The sequence below is a fragment of the Ovis canadensis genome, chromosome 13 (assembly GCF_042477335.2).
Source record: "Ovis canadensis isolate MfBH-ARS-UI-01 breed Bighorn chromosome 13, ARS-UI_OviCan_v2, whole genome shotgun sequence".
Lineage (NCBI taxonomy): Eukaryota > Metazoa > Chordata > Mammalia > Artiodactyla > Bovidae > Ovis > Ovis canadensis.
The window spans coordinates 40,269,697-40,287,542 of record NC_091257.1 but is presented as its reverse complement, the minus strand read 5'-3'; the positions used below and the strand labels follow the sequence as shown (position 1 = coordinate 40,287,542).

The 17,846-nt window shown below is 44.5% G+C and overlaps 1 protein-coding gene across 3 annotated transcripts in view; it reads left to right on the top strand.

Annotated features, from left to right (window-relative positions):
* The first annotated feature begins 7,654 nt into the window (after positions 1-7,654).
* Positions 7,655-17,846, top strand: part of ARHGAP21 (Rho GTPase activating protein 21) — a 129,118-nt gene continuing 118,926 nt past the window's right edge. For 2 of the 3 annotated variants that reach the window (XM_069547472.1, XM_069547470.1), the window contains exons 1-2: positions 7,655-8,011; positions 9,374-9,807. In XM_069547472.1, the coding sequence (XP_069403573.1) occupies positions 9,727-9,807 (81 nt within the window). In that variant the 5' untranslated portion in view covers positions 7,655-8,011; positions 9,374-9,726. Of the gene's footprint in view, positions 8,012-8,817; positions 9,147-9,373; positions 9,808-17,846 lie in introns of those variants that run through there. The other variant, XM_069547471.1, reaches the window with a different exon arrangement.

Sequence of the window (17,846 nt, the reverse complement as noted above, 5' to 3'; positions counted from 1 at the left end):
ATTCTTGCCTGGAAAATCCCATGGACAGAGGAGCCTCGCCAGCTATCGCACATGGGATATAACTTAGTGACTAAACCACCATCAGGTAATAATATAAGATTGTTCAATATCAAGTAACTTATTACTAGCAACAAATAAACATATAAACCACAAAGAAACATTCAAGCAGAGTACTGGTCCAAAGAAAGGAAAGACCAGGTTAAGTTGAAAGCAGAGAAATTATTCAAGTATGTCTATTGTGTGTGGCACTTGCTACACACTATATACTTTGAATAAAACAGCATCAATACCTTACAGATTAGCAATTAATAATTGAAGATAGATAGTGATCTTGCAGGCAGAAATAAATCATATATTTAGCAGATGCAGAGCATTAAATTAGTAAATACACTATTTAAAAGAGGTGATGAAGGAAGGAGAGTCTTAGAAATTATTATTTTTAATTTTTTAATTTTTAAAAATTTTAATTGGAGGCTAATTACTTTACAATATTGTGGTGGTCTTTGCCATACATTCACATGAATCAGCCATGGGTGTACATGTGTTCCCCATCCTGACCCTCTCTCCCACCTCTTTCCCCATCCCATCCCTCAGGGTCATCCCAGTGCACCAGCCCTGAGCACCCTGTCTTATCCATCGAACCTGGACTGGCAATCTATTTCACTATTTTATTTTATTATTATTTATTATTTCTATTTTATTATTGACTGTGGCATGGCTTTTGAGATCTTTTTTTTTTTATTTAATTTTAAAATCTTTAATTCTTACATGCATTCCCAAACATGACCCCCCCGCCCACCTCCCTCCCCACAACATCTCTCTGGGTCATCCCCATGCACCAGCCCCAAGCATGCTGCACCCTACGTCAGACATGGACTGGCGATTCAATTCTTACATGATAGTATACGTGTTAGAATTCCCATTCTCCCAAATCATCCCACCCTCTCCCTCTCCCTCTGAGTCCAAAAGTCCGTTATACACATCTGTGTCTTTTTTCCTGACTTGCATACAGGGTCGTCATTGCCATCTTCCTAAATTCCATATATATGTGTTAGTATACTGTATTGGTGTTTTTCTTTCTGGCTTACTTCACTCTGTATAATTGGCTCCAGTTTCATCCATCTCATCAGAATTGATTCAAATGAATTCTTTTTAACAGCTGAGTAATACTCCATTGTGTATATGTACCACAGCTTTCTTATCCATTCATCTGCTGATGGACATCTAGGTTGTTTCCATGTCCTGGCTATTATAAACAGTGCTGCGATGAACATTGGGGTACATGTGTCTCTTTCAATTCTGGTTTCCTCGGTGTGTATGCCCAGAAGTGGGATTGCTGGGTCATAAGGTAGTTCTATTTGCAATTTTTTAAGGAATCTCCACACTGTTCTCCATAGTGGCTGTACTAGTTTGCATTCCCACCAACAGTGTAGGAGGGTTCCCTTTTCTCCACACCCTCTCCAGCATTTATTGCTTGCAGATTTTTGGATCGCAGCCATTCTGACTGGTGTGAAGTGGTACCTCATTGTGGTTTTGATTTGCATTTCTCTAATAATGAGTGATGTTGAGCATCTTTTCATGTGTTTGTTAGCCATCCGTATGTCTTCTTTGGAGAAATGTCTATTTAGTTCTTTGGCCCATTTTTTGATTGGGTCGTTTATTTTTCTGGAGTTGAGCTGCATAAGTTGCTTGTATATTTTTGAGATTAGTTGTTTGTCAGTTGCTTCATTTGCTATTATTTTCTCCCATTCAGAAGGCTGTCTTTTCACCTTGCTTATAGTTTCCTTTGTTGTGCAGAAGCTTTTAATTTTAATTAGATCCCATTTGTTTATTTTTGCTTTTATTTCCAGAATTCTGGGAGGTGGATCATAGAGGATCCTGCTGTGGTTTATTTCTGAGAGTGTTTTGCCTATATTCTCCTCTAGGAGTTTTATAGTTTCAGATCTTATATTTAGATCTTTAATCCATTTTGAGTTTATTTTTGTGTACGGTGTTAGAAAGTGATCTAGTTTCATTCTTTTACAAGTAGTTGACCAGTTTTCCCAGCACCACTTGTTAAAGAGATTGTCTTTACTCCATTGTATATTCTTGCCTCCTTTGTCAAAGATAAGGTGTCCATATGTGTGTGGATTTATCTCTGGGCTTTCTATTTTGTTCCATTGATCTATATGTCTGTCTTTGTGCCAGTACCATACTGTCTTGATGACTGTGGCTTTGTAGTAGAGCCTGAAGTCAGGCAAGTTGATTCCTCCCGTTCCATTCTTCTTTCTCAAGATTGCTTTGGCTATTCGAGGTTTTTTGTATTTCCATACAAATCTTGAAATTATTTGTTCTAGTTCTGTGAAAAATGTGGCTGGTAGCTTGACAGGGATTGCATTGAATTTGTAAATTGCTTTGGGTAGTATACTCATTTTCACTATATTGATTCTTCCAATCCATGAACATGGTATATTTCTCCATCTATTAGTGTCCTCTTTGATTTCTTTCGGCTTTTGAGATCTTAATTCCCCCCACCAGGGATTGAACCTGGCCCCTTGGCAGTGAAAGTATTGATTCCTATACACTGGACCACCAGGGAATTCCCTAGAAATTACTTATTGTGGAAAATCACTGCCTCTCCTTGATTACAATAGTTAAATGCCTTGCCAGAAAGGTGAGTTCTCTGTAGTTATTCAACAAGAAAGTCTTTTTTCAAAGAAATATTAGTAGATAATGTGTCTTTTTCTATTGTATGAGTAATAAATAAAATATACAGTATAGTCCTAAAACCAAAAAAAAGGCTTAATCCTCTGGGCACTATTGGTCTTAACTGCCTCAGACATATAGTTCTGCAAATGCTTCATCCCAATTACACATTTCATCTGTGGAATTTGCTGGCAAACACTTGTGCTTCTTAGAATTACCAACTTTCATACTGAGAGTAGAAATCATCCATAGATTATCACCGAATGACATTAGATCAGGGGCTAGGACAATTTATTAATAGTTCTATTTTTGGCTTTTTCAGATAATGACCAAAACAATAATATTGTGTCATTAACAAACTCAAAGCTGAACATTTTGAGGTTATAGTTCCCATCTTTAAGAATGTCTTGCCTACGTTGCAAGAATTACAGTGTACAAGGTTGTCTTAGAATTGCTATTAATATAACTGTAGGTGGCATCAGTGGCAAAAAAGAAAAGAAAAGAAAATCTGTCTGCCAATACAGACAGAAGAGACACGGGTTCGATCCCTGGGTTGGGAAGATCCCCTGGAGTAGGAATGGCAACCTACTCCAGCATTCTTCCCTAAAAAATTCCATGGACAGAGGAGCCTGGCAGGCTACAGTCCATGGGGTCGCAAAGAGTTGGACACGAGAGAGGCAGGGGCAGGGGTGAGGAATTTCTGGGACTGTTTCAAGGGAGACTCTCAGACGTTAGATTTAGGAAATTTACACATTTATTAGTTATGCTCAAAAGAAGAAAATATCAGCCTTTCAAAGTAAACGAAGCTAGAATTACTGTGAGTTCTTGCTTAGCCATGATATTTGGGATAAAGAATACCAAGGTACCACCAAGTGCAAAACCCACGGCTAATTCCAAGTCTCCTCAGTTCCAAAGATCCCCAAACCTATTGTTTCACCAAATCTCTCACTGGAACAGTTAACAAGTAGCCACAGGATTTAGGTTTGGCTGGTTTTCCTTTCTCCTGCCCTCCCTCTGGTGGAGGTGTTAATGAGTGAAACACCCAAGATGGGCAGCTGAAAACAACGCCAAGCCTTTTTTGCATCCTCCACCAATTATACTGTCAGCCTTTGGAAAGGAGAAGGCTGCTGCTTCCCAGATGCCTAGAGGGCTTCCACAAGGTCTATTCAGAATACATCTACATGAGAGCTCAAGCAGTTATTAAAGTATTGTTACTGTTCATGCCTTAGAAAGGAATAGACCTAATTTTTTAAGCTGGGTTAATATGTTCCTAATAAATGCCAATGAAATAAAAGTATAGAGTTCCTATTGGGAAAACAGGACAAACCCCTCCTTCATAATAATATTTTATATTACTATGTAATATAAATATATATTTATATGTATTTATAATAGTAATATTTTTATAGTAATGCTTATTATTATAATAGTAATAAAATAGTAATATTTTAATTGGAATGATGTTTTTACCTTTTAAAAACTCCTTTATGTCTATTGTCTCATTTGATGCTCTCAACAGCCCAACAACAGTGGGAAGGTCCTGTCATACTGGAGATCCCAGGAGAGGGCTAAGACTTAGGTTTCCCAAATCTTAGCTCTGGTCTTTTTTTCTTTTGCATCCAGATAGCCTAATGCATATAAGATACATATGGTTGGGACTTTCCTAGTGGTCCAGTGGTTTGAACTTCGAGCTCCCAATGCAGGGGGCCTGAGTTCAATCCCTTTTCAGGGAACTAGATTCCATATGCTGCAACAAAGATGGAAGACCTTGCATGCCACACCTAAGACCTAGTGCAGGCAAATTAATTAATTTTAAAAAGATACATATGGTAGCAAGAACAACAGAATCCTACTGATTTTAGATGTAGGGTTAATGATCAGTACAGGATAAGCTAAGTAAATGCTGGCTACTGTTGTTATTATTAAAACTTGTGTTAGAAGTAAGGATAGTGTTATAGAGAAAAACATGACTCTGGACCCTATGTCCTGGGGTTGAATTCTTGCTCTGCAGTGTACCTGTCTCATTAAGTTTTGTGTAAAGCTCTGGGAGGACACAACTGAGCAACTGAACTGAACCGAAAGCTCTGGGAGGAATACTCAGCTGGCAGTGCTACCTAGACAGTAGTCACTGTTACTTGTTAGCTCTAGTACTTTACAGAAGTAAAACTGTGCCCTACGTCACATGGTAAATGATGAAGCTAGACTGTAATCCCCATCCTTCCACTTATCTCCTATAGAAATGGCTTTCTAAATTACATTGTGGGCATGCATGCTCAGTTATGTCCAGCTCTTTGCCACCCATGTACTGTAGCCCACCTGGATTCTCTGTCCGTGGAATTTTCCATGCAAGAATACTGGGGTGGGTTGCCATTTCCTCCTCCAGGAGGTCTTCTAAACCTGGGGATTGGACCTGCATCTCCTGAATTGGCAGGAGGATTCTTTACCACTGAGCCACCTAGGAAACCCCCTAGATTATGTTATTTTCCCACAATTCCCAAAATGTGTTTTACCTTCTTTTCACATCTCCTTCCATGGCTAACATTTAGTCTCCTTTACCAAACTGAAATTTAAAGACGCTTACTCCTTGGAAGAAAAGTTATGACCAACCTAGATAGATAGCATATTCAAAAGCAGAGACATTTACTTTGCCGACTAAGGTCGTTCTAGTCAAGGCTATGGTTTTTCCAGTGGTCATGTATGGATGTGAGAGTTGGGCTGTGAAGAAGGCTGAGCACCGAAGAATTGATACTTTTGAACTGTGGTGTTGGAGAAGACTCTTGAGAGTCCCTTGGACTGCAAGGAGATCCAACCAGTCCATTCTGAAGGAGATCAGCCCTGGGTGTTCTTTGGAAGGAATGATGCTAAAGCTGAAACTCCAGTACTTTGGCCACCTCATGCAAAGAGTTGACTCATTGGAAAAGACTCTGATGCTGGGAGGGACTGGGGGCAGGAGGAGAAGGGGACGACAGAGGATGAGATGGCTGGATGGCATCACTGACTCGATGGATGTGAGTCTGAGTGCACTCCGGGAAGGTGATGGACAGGGAGGCCTGGCGTGCTGCGATTCATGGGGTCGCAAAGAGTTGGACACGACTGAGCGACTGAACTGAACTGAACCAAACTGAAAGCCTTTATTTCCAAAATCAACATTTATAAAAATTTCCATGACAAAAACCTTAACCCTACATGTCCTTAGCTGTGAGAGACCCAAGTTATGCCATGCATGCCCATTTGCATTTGTAAAGAAGCTGTTTTGTGCTTAAAATTGTTTTTCTCTTTCTGGACATATTCTTTAAGCCCACTAGAGGTACACTACTTGAACCCTGTCTTTCTACTCACTTCTAGTTCATTTACTCTACAGTATCCAGAATTGGATACTACTGTAGTCCAGTGAGCTGTTCAGTAAATTACCCACTGGCTGGCAGGCATTCCTTCTGTTTTATCCTTTTTTTCTTTGTTATTAGCTGACTAGTTTTGTTAGGGGCTGTCCAGACCATGCAAATTTCATGGCCATATAAAAATGAGTCTTTCCTCTAATTAAGGCGAAGGACTTAGCTGTATATTCTAATGTTTGGCACCTTCCACTCTTAGGAAGGTCTAAAAAAAACCACAGCACAGGTTTTCAGGCTCCTGAGAGTGGTTTTGGATTTTTTTCTCAACAAAAAAAACAGGACCGGAGGCTCCGGACTGCGAGCTGGGTGTGGACGGCGGGGTGGGTGGAGCGGGGAACTGTCTCTAAATCTCATGGGGAGAGTGTGGTTAAAAAAAAAGAAGGAAAAGGTACGCAGACCCCAAAGCTTCTTGGGTTGTTTTTTTTTCTCCCTCAGGAGGGTGGTGGCGGCTGATCAGACACAAAAGCTGGTACTTCCCCACCCGCGTGAAGATAAAATGCCCCTCAACAGCATCAGCAGGAGGACTGGGAAAGGGAGGAGAGGCGTGTCTGGGAGGAGGCGAAGATGAGGGTGACAAGGTGACAAACCCCGCCGCCGCGGCCCGCTCCTCCACTGCAGCTGGAAGAGGACTGGAGGGCGAGCCACCTCCCCGGACCCGGGCGGGGTGGGAAGGGGAGACCTAGGGGCTGTGGCTTTCCTAGCGGGGGCGGGGCAAAGGGTGGAGGGAAGCCTGAGTCAGCAGCCTCTGATTGGTTGGTGTTTTCTCATCGCGTCCTCCGATTGGCCCATTTGCAGCGGGAGATGTTGTGAAGCGCGGCGGGGCGGAGCGAGCCGCCAGGGGTCTGGGGCTAAGCCCCGGGATCTGGCCGGGAGGGGCGGGTGTGGGGCTCCCGGCCCCGCGCCTCTGTGACCTGCGGGGCGGAGAAGCGCCTCCACCTTCCCTCCCAGTTCCGCTAGCCGCGCCGAATTGTTCAGCTGCCCTGAAGATATGAAAAGGGCAAAGGACTGAATGAATAACGCTTCGCTGCGAGCCCCCAGCCTCCTTAAAGAGAAGCTCTTTTGCAGTCGGGCGTTGAAAGGACACTCCCTTATCTTGAAGTCCCATATCGCACCCCTCCCGCTGCAGATAGGGGCAAAAACTCACCCGGACGCGTACCCCGCAGTCTGGGACCCGTGATCTCTGACACCCACCCCCGCTAATTCTGAGTATCTAGAATCCTCGCCCCCCCCCAACCCCTCCCCGGCCCTGACGCCGAGAACAGGGTCCCTTCCTAGTGGAAGCCCAGGTTCCCGGCCGCTCCCGCTCAGCGCTCTGGAGATTGGAGAAGGCGGGGAGGGTTTTCTGTGTTTGGTTTTTGGGGAGGTGTTGGGGGCGGGTGAGGGCTTGTAGGTCCCGACGTAAATTGGGAGGGGGTTGGCGAGCACCCCCACCGACCCCCGCCCCAGGCTAATCCCCCTGCTTCAGCGTCTGTTCCCCGGACCATATTATTCAAGACAGAAAATATTCAGCCCCAGAGCCTCCCCTGGGGAGGGGAGGGGAAGGAGGTGGAGTGGGAGGAGGTGGATCCAGGGAGGAAGAAGCGAGAAATCCGCCCCCGGGAAACAGCTCGGCGCGGCTGCGGAGCGGAGCAGTTCTGTCACTTGGCGATCGCGGGCGCCCGAGCGCGGCCCCGGCCCGGCCCGGCGAGGCGAGGGGAGAGTCCGGCGGCCGCCGCCCCGCCCCACGCCCTCCCGCGGCGGCCGAGAGCCCGGGGCCGGCCGGGGCAGGTCGCGGCGGTGTCTGGGAGCGGTCGGCCGGGGGCGGCGGCCTCGGAGCGCGGCGGAGGCTGGTAGCGCCGGCTCGTCCTCCCGCTTGGTCCGCTGTGCGCCAGGCGTGCGCGCCGTCCGGGGGACCGGCCGGGCCCGGTGCGGATCTACTCGGCGCGCTTGCTCCGGTGCGTGTCTGCTTGACTTTCCGCCTCGGCGGACAGGGCGCAGCGCCGGCGGGCGGGTGGAGAGGGAGAGCCGGGCTCGCCGCGGGCTCCCTCCCTTCCCGCCACCCCGCCCGGGCGCTGGCGCGGGGCCGGAGAGAGTGGTGGCGGGAGCCCGGCGGGGGCAGAGGGGCCGCGCCCGCGTGTGCGGAGCGAGGGAGGGCGGGCGGGAGGAGGGAAGGGCACAAAGGCCGGCAGCGGGCGCCGGGGTCCCGCCGGCCGGCCGTGGAGGAGGGGCGCCTCCCGTGCGCTCATGAATATTAACCGAGCCTGCGGCCTAGCGCGCCCCGGCTGGGCCCGGCGCCCTGCCCGCGTCCCCGCCGCTCGCCTCTGCGCCTTGGAAGCCGGGCCAGGCGGGGCGCGGAGGGTGAGCCCCCTCGCTTTTGGCTTTTCCCTCGGGTCTCCCCACTCTTTTTTGAAAGTACATATTTGGGCCGCCCTTCCCGAGAGATCGCGCTCCCCGATCTGCCTCTGGAAGGGGCGGAGGAAATAGTGGTAGGTGGGTGGTGGTTTTCTCCCCCCCCCCCCAAAAAAATTATTTTTCCCCTAGGCGGCCCCGGGAAAACGGGACGATCGTGTCGAGGCGTAGTTTGGGGCGCGGCAACTAAATAAAAGTTGCTGGGGCTGCGGCTTCATTTCTGTGGCTCCGGAATAATGCCCCGGAGAGGGACTCCCTCCCGGCGCTGCGCACACCTCCCCGCCCGGCCCCGCGCCGTCCCCGCCCAGCCCCGCCGCGGGCCAAGGAAAACAGCCGCCTCCTCGGGGACACCGGCCGGTCGGGGCGGAGGGCGGAGGGCGGGCGCCCCAAGTCCCCCAGGCCGCCTGGAAACACCGGCAGAGCCGCTGGCCGCGTCCGAGCCTGACTTTTTGTTTTTATTTTAGGGAGCTGGGGAGGTGGCGGGGAGCAAGGCGTGTTTTTGAAAAAGTATTCTCCCATTTTAGCCTCGTGGGGACAAAACTTCTGTAAAGTCTTCTTATTCGGGTGATGCAGAAGAACATAAGCTCCCTCTCATTTGCCCAGAAAATACATGAATTTAAATGCACTTGAAAGGGGAATGTTTTTTTCTTGTCGGCTGCAGAAAGTCCGGGCATGTTTGAGGTAATCATCGTGCCGTTCTGATGTCTCTCATTTCCCCCTTGATTTAAAGATTTCCCCCCGCCTTTCTTTCTTATTTTGTATGGGAAGATTATTTCATCTTTTGATTCATCAGCATGGACCGAATTATCTTTCCAAGTGCTGGAAGGGCGAGCTTGGAGTAGACTCGTGGGCAAGGCCAAGGTCAGCGTCTGGAGAAAGTTCATGTCCTTTAACTTTTCCCTCTTTAGGAAAGATCTCTTTGGGAGAGCCTTCACGACGCGCTAGCATTGCTCTCGGACTTGGGAGGAGCGCTAGGAACGAAGGGGACCGCTTTCTGCAGTTGGCCTCACTAGCTGCACAGGAGACTGGTCTTTGTTTTTTACGTCTGGAGAAATGGACGAAGACGGTGAAGGCCGTTGAAGTCGGAAGGAATCCTCATCAGGGCATTTGAAAGGCGCTTCATTGAAACCTTCATTTGTCTCAGCAACCCTGCACCCTCTCGGAACCTGGTGTGGAATTCTTACCTTCTTGGTGCATGGTGGCATTTCCCTCCCAATGTGGAGTCCCAAGGGTTGGTCCCTTCTTTGTAATTTGAAATGAAATGATGGCCACTCGTCGGACTGGTCTGCCTGAGGGAGATGTTGACACCAAGCTCAAGGCCTGCGGGTCCCCCACCTGTGAGGTAAGTGCAGAGCTGACGTCCCTGCCCAGCTGTGTGGCTTGTGTCTCTGAGGTGTCTGTCCTACCAGTGTGGGGTGGGGGTCAGCTACCTTGGGGGTCTAAGAAGATCCATCGGCTTTTGGGGCTTTGGGCTGAATGGTGGGAGCGTCCCAGCCTCACCCGTAGGGAGGTGAAACCTTGCCTGGTTTTGTTTTTAGACACTTCAGTGATTCTTTTGCAAGGGCATTTTCCTTACTTTGAAGTGTCCCTATCTTGATCATCTCAGACCACAGAATTCTCCATTTTTAGATGACTAGGAATACCACTAGCTTGTTTTCCTTCACTCCCCATCCTCTGGTAGTTTTGAAGTAGGGCTGGACAGGGGTTGGCTTTGTATATTTCATGTGTGTATCCAGGGTTCCCTCTGGAGATTGAGAGGGCAGCTGGAATCCTTGTTGCTCCTGGACCACTTTCTCTCTCTGACACTGATGCGGGTCCTGCCTGCTTGCTGTTGCTATGAATCACTGCTTTGGGTAGAAAACCAAGTCTTTTCCCGTGGACGGTTTAGGCACAGCTTTGGAAAACGGCTTAATGGAACTATCGTTCCAACTGCCTTAAAAATCTCCTGCTTTCCCTGTTCTTCAGTTTATGCCCTTCCTTTCACTGCTTAGAAGTCCTGTGAGTTTCAGCCTGAGCTGTCAAGTGGCTCATACTGCCTTCATACTAGCATCTTCCGAAGGGTCCAGAAGATTTTACACCAGGCTTCCTGAAATTTTTTGAGCAGGCTGGACAGAAATAGAAAAGCCGTGTATTGGTGGCACCCCTATGCCCTCTTGCCTCTCTTGTCTTTTTTCCTCCTTATTTTTGGTGTTTGTTTCTATAATGGCTTATTTGTGTTTACTTTGTTATTGATGGCTTCTGTAATTAGGTTCCTTTAGACTTTACTTTTGAGATGCCTATGTTTTTATGGAAAGGTTGACAATTGCTTTAGATAGCAATAACATCTCCCAGTGAGACATCACTCTCATGGTTTATTTTGTGCCTTGTGTTACATTTTAACTTCCTGGTCATTGAAACTGGGTCTAGTTCTAAGTGTGTGAGTTTTGGCATTTTGATAAAAATGACTCAAGTTATGTTTTTGTTCGTAAAGCAGCAGATGAGCTTGCTTCATGCAGCTGACCTCGTACTGGATTAGAAAGTTTATACAGAAATCACGGTGAGCTAGATCAGTGTGCCATTACTATACAGTTGATTAGAACTACAGTATAGGTTTACAGTTAGAAACAGTGTTTTACTTTTCGACACCTGCAAACACCTGCTTCCAGGTAAAAACGTGATTAAATATAACACCACAATCCTCTGATCATGGTGAACCATAATAACGCCTTTTGGAAGGCCTAGTGATTGCTTAATGTGTATTGTTGCTCCATAATGATAGGTACTGTGGTCTTGAAGCCTTCTTTGTCATTGACTCCTGAAGACTTTAATTAGCATGCTATTTTGCATTATATTTGCAAGAACTAATGTTATTTGATTTTTTTTTTTTTTTGGTCATTTAAAGGATGTCCCAGAAACCAAGAATTTGTAATAGACACATCTTGTCCTTGGCTAGAAGGCAGTTTCCAGCTGCAAACTTGGCTTTTATTAACAATGACAGTTATATATCTTTTAAGGGTGGTGAAATTTGTTTTCATTTAGACCTTACTGCTGATGTAACCATAGTATTTCTAGTTTGAGAGCCAAGGAAATACTGTATTGTCTGTATTTTGCTCATTTAGAGACTATATACAGTAGTTGGGTTTGATATTACACTCAGGTGTTGTTTGGCTTTTTAAACAATAGGCAGATAGTTTGTTTAGATTCTATATGGAAGCAGATATAAAGGGTCTCAGTGTTGTTAGAAAACATTTTAAAAATCTCAGGGTGGGGGGGGAAGTGGTATAATTACTGTCTGTTTCGTTGCCTCTTATACTCCCGTGCATATTAAATCTTGTGGCTATTTAATAAAAAGAGAGTTGCCATTGAAATACTTTGGGTATCAACTTTGGGCTGATAGATATTTAAGTTTTCGAGTACCACACTTAATTTTTGTGCTTAATTTTGTTAGAAGAATTACATTCTGGAGTAGTACTGCTATTTTTAAAATTTTAAAAATCACTAGCTAAAAAACTAACAAAGAAAAAAACAATAGCCACACTCCTAAAATGTGTATTTGAACAATAAATTTGTGTGTGCTTTTACTTAACCAAGAAATGAGAGTATATATCTTAATGTTAATGGCATTAGCCAAAAATTAACTTTCCAGCACAGGAGAAATCAATGTAGGGAATTAAAGGAGTCCCTGTCTTATGCCTTATCTAATTGACTAACTCTACCTGCTATGAGTAAGGTCTGTTGCTTTGTTGAAAAACAGAAGTTTCTTGTTTATCTTAAATGTTTAGAATTTAATTGTGTTGCTATGTGGATAAGTGGAGGCATCCACCCCCTCCCCCCAAGAGTATATTGAAAAGGTAAAAAACAAACAAATAACAAACAATCCTTTTCCAATAAAGAATTGTGACACTTTAATAAAATATATCCAACATAATACAATAGGATAGCATAGTTGTCAAGAGAGATGTATTTGAACATCTAAAGATCTATATTTCAAAATTTATTCACTCTGAGCTAGATAAGGGTTTCTTTGGTGTGTGTGTGTGTTGTGCAGACGTGTGTAGGCTGATCTGTGATACCTAGCCTTGACTAACTTTACTTACAAAATTACTTTGTATAGACTCCTGAATCCTCTGTGGTATTACCTTTTTTTTTTTTTTTAATATCACATAGTGTTTCTTCTTTATGGCTCAACTTACTTTTTTTTTCTCTTTCTTTTCTTTTTAGGCAAAGCTGTCTAGGTCATATTGGTTTTCCCATTTCTAACAGTTACTCCATTTTTAATCTCTAGTCGGGCTTGTCCAAGTGTGTAGCACTTTCACTGTCTATTATTAGAACAATCTTATTTACTCATGCAAATTAACTTAGTTCATTTTATGTCTTGCTTCTTCACCTAGACTAAGATGATTCTGTGACTAAAAGGTACTGTAACCTGATGAAAAATGTTTGTTAGTTGGTTTTGGAACACTGTTTAAATAACAAAGCATTTTCTTGGCAGGAATTCATTCATGTAAAAATTTGCACTTTTGCTCTTCTTTCTGAAACACTGTACACTTTTATCCCAGGCTTCCCCGTTCCTTCTTGGGCTCCCCCTCTGTCCATCTCTCTTTCTCTCTCTCTTTAGGCTGCTTCTTCCTCTGCTGCCTCTTTCCTGTTGGTTTTTACTGGAGCCAGGCCTTTCCACTCCTCTTTTCTCTCTCCCTGGGTTTCATTTTACACTCTTCCAGGGCATTAATCTACATGCCCGTGATTCCTGGTTTACAACTCTATCTCAGATTGTATGGCTACTCTCTAGACCTAGATAGCCAATTGCCTATTTACCCAAAAGCTGTTTTGGGAGATAGGCTGCATGCTTTTGAAATTCAACAGATTCCACTCTAACCAATATCCTGCCCTCTCCCTGACTACCTTCTTTTAAGGACTAGCCCTGCTGGTTATCTGTCCAACTCAAAACCCAGCCTACCGTCTCTGACCCCACTCTCTCCTTCTCCCTCCTGTCAAAGTCTTGTTGAGTCTACATTCCAGGTCCTGCTGCCACTCCCTGAGCTCAGGTCAGTGGCATCTCGGTGATGGTGATGAATCACCGACCAGGCTTCCTAGCTAGTGTCCCAGGCTCTCTGCCTTGCCCCCTTCCAGCTCTGACCTGCCTCTGTAGCCAGAGGACTCCTCCTGAAATAGAAAGCTGATCATTGCATTCCCTGACCTAAAACAGTTTTCTGGCTTCCCACTGCCTTTGGAAGAAGGCTCAGACTCCTGAGAACAGTCCTAGAGGACTTCTGGCCCACCTTCTCCTACTCATCTGTGACCTCTCTCTGCTTCCTGTGCTGAACGATTTCCAATTCCCTCCAAGGCTGGTGGCTCCGTGGTAAAGAATCTGGCTGCCAATGCAGGAGATGTGGGTTTGATCCTCGGGTTGAGAAAATCCCCTGGAGGAGGAAATGGCAGCCTACTCCCGTATTCTTGCTTGGGAAATCCCATGGACGGAGGAATCTGGAGGGCTGCAGTCTATAGGGTCACAAAGAATTGGACATGACTGAGTGACTGTACAACAACCAGGGCATGACAGTCTCTCTTCCTTTCAGGTCCTTATAAATCCTATTTCTTTTCCCAGGCTTCCTTCCATTCTCCCCTCCTCCATTGCCACCCCTCCCTGGCTGATTTTTACTCTCATTCTGGTCTTTTCTTCAACATCACTTCCTCAGAAAAGCCCTCCCTGACCTTCCAAAACTGGGTTAGTTGGCCCCAGTGCCTTATCCTCCAACACCCTGAGCTTTATCAGGAAGATCACTTACTAGTTTATTTATATATATTCCCCTGGATTGCAAGTCCCATGAAAACTGGGACCATGTTTGTTTCTAGTGTGTGGTGCATAGTAGGTGCTCAGTAAATGTGCCGAAATAATGAATAAATATGCAGAAAGGGCTTTAGTTTTTATTAATAGTTATCTGAGACCCCAGCACACCGTACTGTCTTGACGGTCCTCCTGCCTCTCTGTTCCCTCCTTCTCAGTCCTGGAAGTTTCCTTGGCCTCTTGACCTGTCAAGTCTTCATATACCTTAAGGCTCAAGTTGACCCTGTTTTCTCTCCAGACTCAGTTTCACAGTTTTCAATATCAAGTATAAGCTGGTCATTCATATACATACATATATACACAGGTATTTATGCGTGTGTGTGTCCACCCTGACTTTGCCCTTGAATTCGTGTTCCCCCATCCAACTGACCTGCCTACTCGCGTGCTAAGAAGCCACATCCCAAACCAAATTCCTCCTCCTCTCCAGCCCCTCCCCCTGCCCAGCTTCCCCATCTGCTCTTTGACTCCGTCCACAGTCTTCCTCATCTTAAGCAATAGCAGCCCCACCCTCCCAGCCCAGTGGCTTCAGAGCAATCTTTGCTCCCTCTTTTTTTTCTCTGAGGCTTCTCATGCAGATCTGACCGCCTCCAGCCCCTCAGCCTAGCCCACCTCGCCTGCCTGCAGTCTGTCCCCACAGTCATCTGATGGACCTTTCAGAAGTCAGATCCTGGCACTCATTTGTTCTGATTCTTCTAGTGGCGTCTCATCGCTCTCAGGATGAAAAGGCAAGGTTCTCAGAGCACCTGCAGAGCCCTGGACAGACTCCCCTGCCCTGCCCTCCCTGAGCTCACCTCCCGAACACTCCCCACTTCACCTCACCCTTGCCATCTTGGTGTGCCCCAGAGCCTTCCCACTGGGTACCGCCTCCTCGGAACACTTGTCCCCTGGTGTCTGCAGGGCCTGACTCCTGGTCTTCTCCAGATTTGCTCAGAAGTCACCTTCAGGGAGAATCTCCCCTCCCTGCTCCCCATGACACCACCTGCCTCCTTCCTCGCTCTACTTTTCCTCCCTGTCACTTGCTCTCCATCTGACCTGCTTGTCCATCTGATTTTGCTTATGGGTCTGGACAGATGATGTATGTAAGTGTTAAGAGTACAGTTTGTTTGGTTCACCTGGTATTTTCTTGTGCCTGGAAAGGAATCTAGCACATCATAGGCCTCAAATATTTTTTCAAATGAATGAGTGACGACTTAAGGAAAATTTCCAAAATGTTCTTGAGTTTACATGTAGGTGTGCAGTATGTGAATTCTTAATTTAGATTATACAGCAAGGTGTAGTGTGAGATGTAGGGTCTTCCTCAGACCTCCATTTCTATTAGGATGGCCGCTCATGTCTTTCTTACCTTTGGGAAGCTGGTAACCAAAGAACAGTAACCAAGGCAGTGTGTAGTATAAATGTGTGAAGTAATTTGCGCTAAGGTAAGATACTGGTAATTAACAGACTGATGGGAGGGGAATCAGATGGGTGGCAAAACTATAAAAGGGAAATACAGTCATTCCCCTGTATCCACAGGGCATTGGTTCCAGGACCCCCCCACCCTGTGGACCTCAGAATCCTTGGATGCTCAGGTTCCTTATATAAAATGGGGTGGTATTTGCATATGCCCTTAACATCCTCCTTTATACTTTAAATCCTCTCTCAATTACTTATAGCGCCTCATACAATGTAAGTGGTATGTAAATAGTTGCCAGTGTGCAGCACATTCAGGTTTTTAGAACCTTCTGGAAAATTTTTTTCTGAATATCTTTGTTCATTGATTGAATCCACAGATGCAGTACCGCAGTACCTTCAGATACAATGGCCCAACTGTATGTCTGAGGTTTTCTTTCTTAAAACAATTGGCCAGTATAGGAATGCTACTTATATTTTTCATATTTTTGATGTCATAAACATTTCATTGCAAATTTTAAAAATGATCACAACTTTGATGATGGCAAAATGTTAAGTTGTTCATTCTGGATGAGGAGTATACTGGAATAGTATTATTTTTGGAATTTCTCTTTTATGTTTTAATTCCAAAGTTGCAATGAAAAAGATAGCATTTACAAATTTAAATAGGTAATATATTATCAGTCTTGTCAAAATCTGGTTTCTAGCAAAGCTATATTGCTTAAAATAATACTTAGACATTTTTTGAAAAGGATACTAATTACATAAAACAATACTTAGACATTTTTTAAGAAAACATATGTCTTCTTTAATGTCAGCTAGATTCATTGTAGGCTACTAATAGTACAGTATAACATAATACTGTTATTTAACTTGAAATATGTGTTCCTTCATATACCTGAATCTAAATGACAGAACACCATTGTATAGCAGAAGCTTTACACTGCAAGTTAGGGTGAAAAATATAGCCTGTTGGAATTAGGAAGCGTAGCAGCAACAGAAGTCTAGAATTAGAGGTATAGAGTGGGACCCCTCTCTAGCTGTCATGTCTAGCTTGAAGCTGGGTGCCCAGGTCTAAGAAGATCTCTGTACACATTGTGGGTGTTTTGTAGCATTCATTCCTTCCAAAGGAAACATTTCATGAAGACCTTGTGCCTTGCTTACAGACTCTCTAACCCTTTCCTCATTTCTTTAGGTCACAGAATCTGATACAAGCGTGATACTCAATTTCTTTTGTTCTTTCCTTTGTGAAGGGACCCATCATCTTATTATATTTAACAACATGCTGATTTAAGTATGGGCCGTGCTGAATGGAGATGCACAGATGCTGTTATCAAATGCAGCTATTTTCTGTTACAGAAAGACCATATGGTAGGCACTTGTTTTTCTCTTTGGTTGATGTGATTACATTAGTAAAATGAAAGGATATTGGACTTAGATTGTCCTAGTATTTATTTAATTTTAATTGACCATAAGGCATTAAATGCCTTAAAAATATTATGAGCCATCTATATATTCTGTTGGTTTGAAGCAGGAAGACATCTTCACTCAAAAGCTCAGTTTTGGATTGCTTCCACCAAAATAATTTTTTACTTTAAGTTGTCATATTCTTAAAAAAAATTGAGTTATGGAGATAATTAATTTTACAAAAAAATCTGGAAGATAGCCTTTTGTACCTCTAAGATAATCTGAAGATGAGTTGATTTCTGTAATATAGGTTTAAGAAGTTTAGTGTGATGGAAATTGTTTTTTAGAAGTCCTCTTTTTTTTCTAGTTATCTATTAACATGGAAAGAATTGCACTGTGTAGATTTGTGAATAAGAGAATGGATTTAGAACCCAAATTGGATATTTCTGAAATATTCATCTATTTTGGGGAAAGTTTTTAGGTGGATCATAAAAACTGTAATCAAAAAAGGTGAGTTAAAGAGCATATTTCTTTTTTCCCTTAGGCCAGCTACTGTTGAGCCTTCCTTTTGTTTGATACTGGGCGTGTTCTTCATTCAGACTTGGTTACTTATTGCCTTTTCCCCTGGTGGCTTATCTCTGTTCTGAATAGATGCCTGGCATAGTTATGAGTGGTGGTGATATGTACTAGTCTGTTTATAATCCCACAAATTCATTTTCCTTTTTATAACCTAATGAAGATGTAGTCGCTTGACTTACACT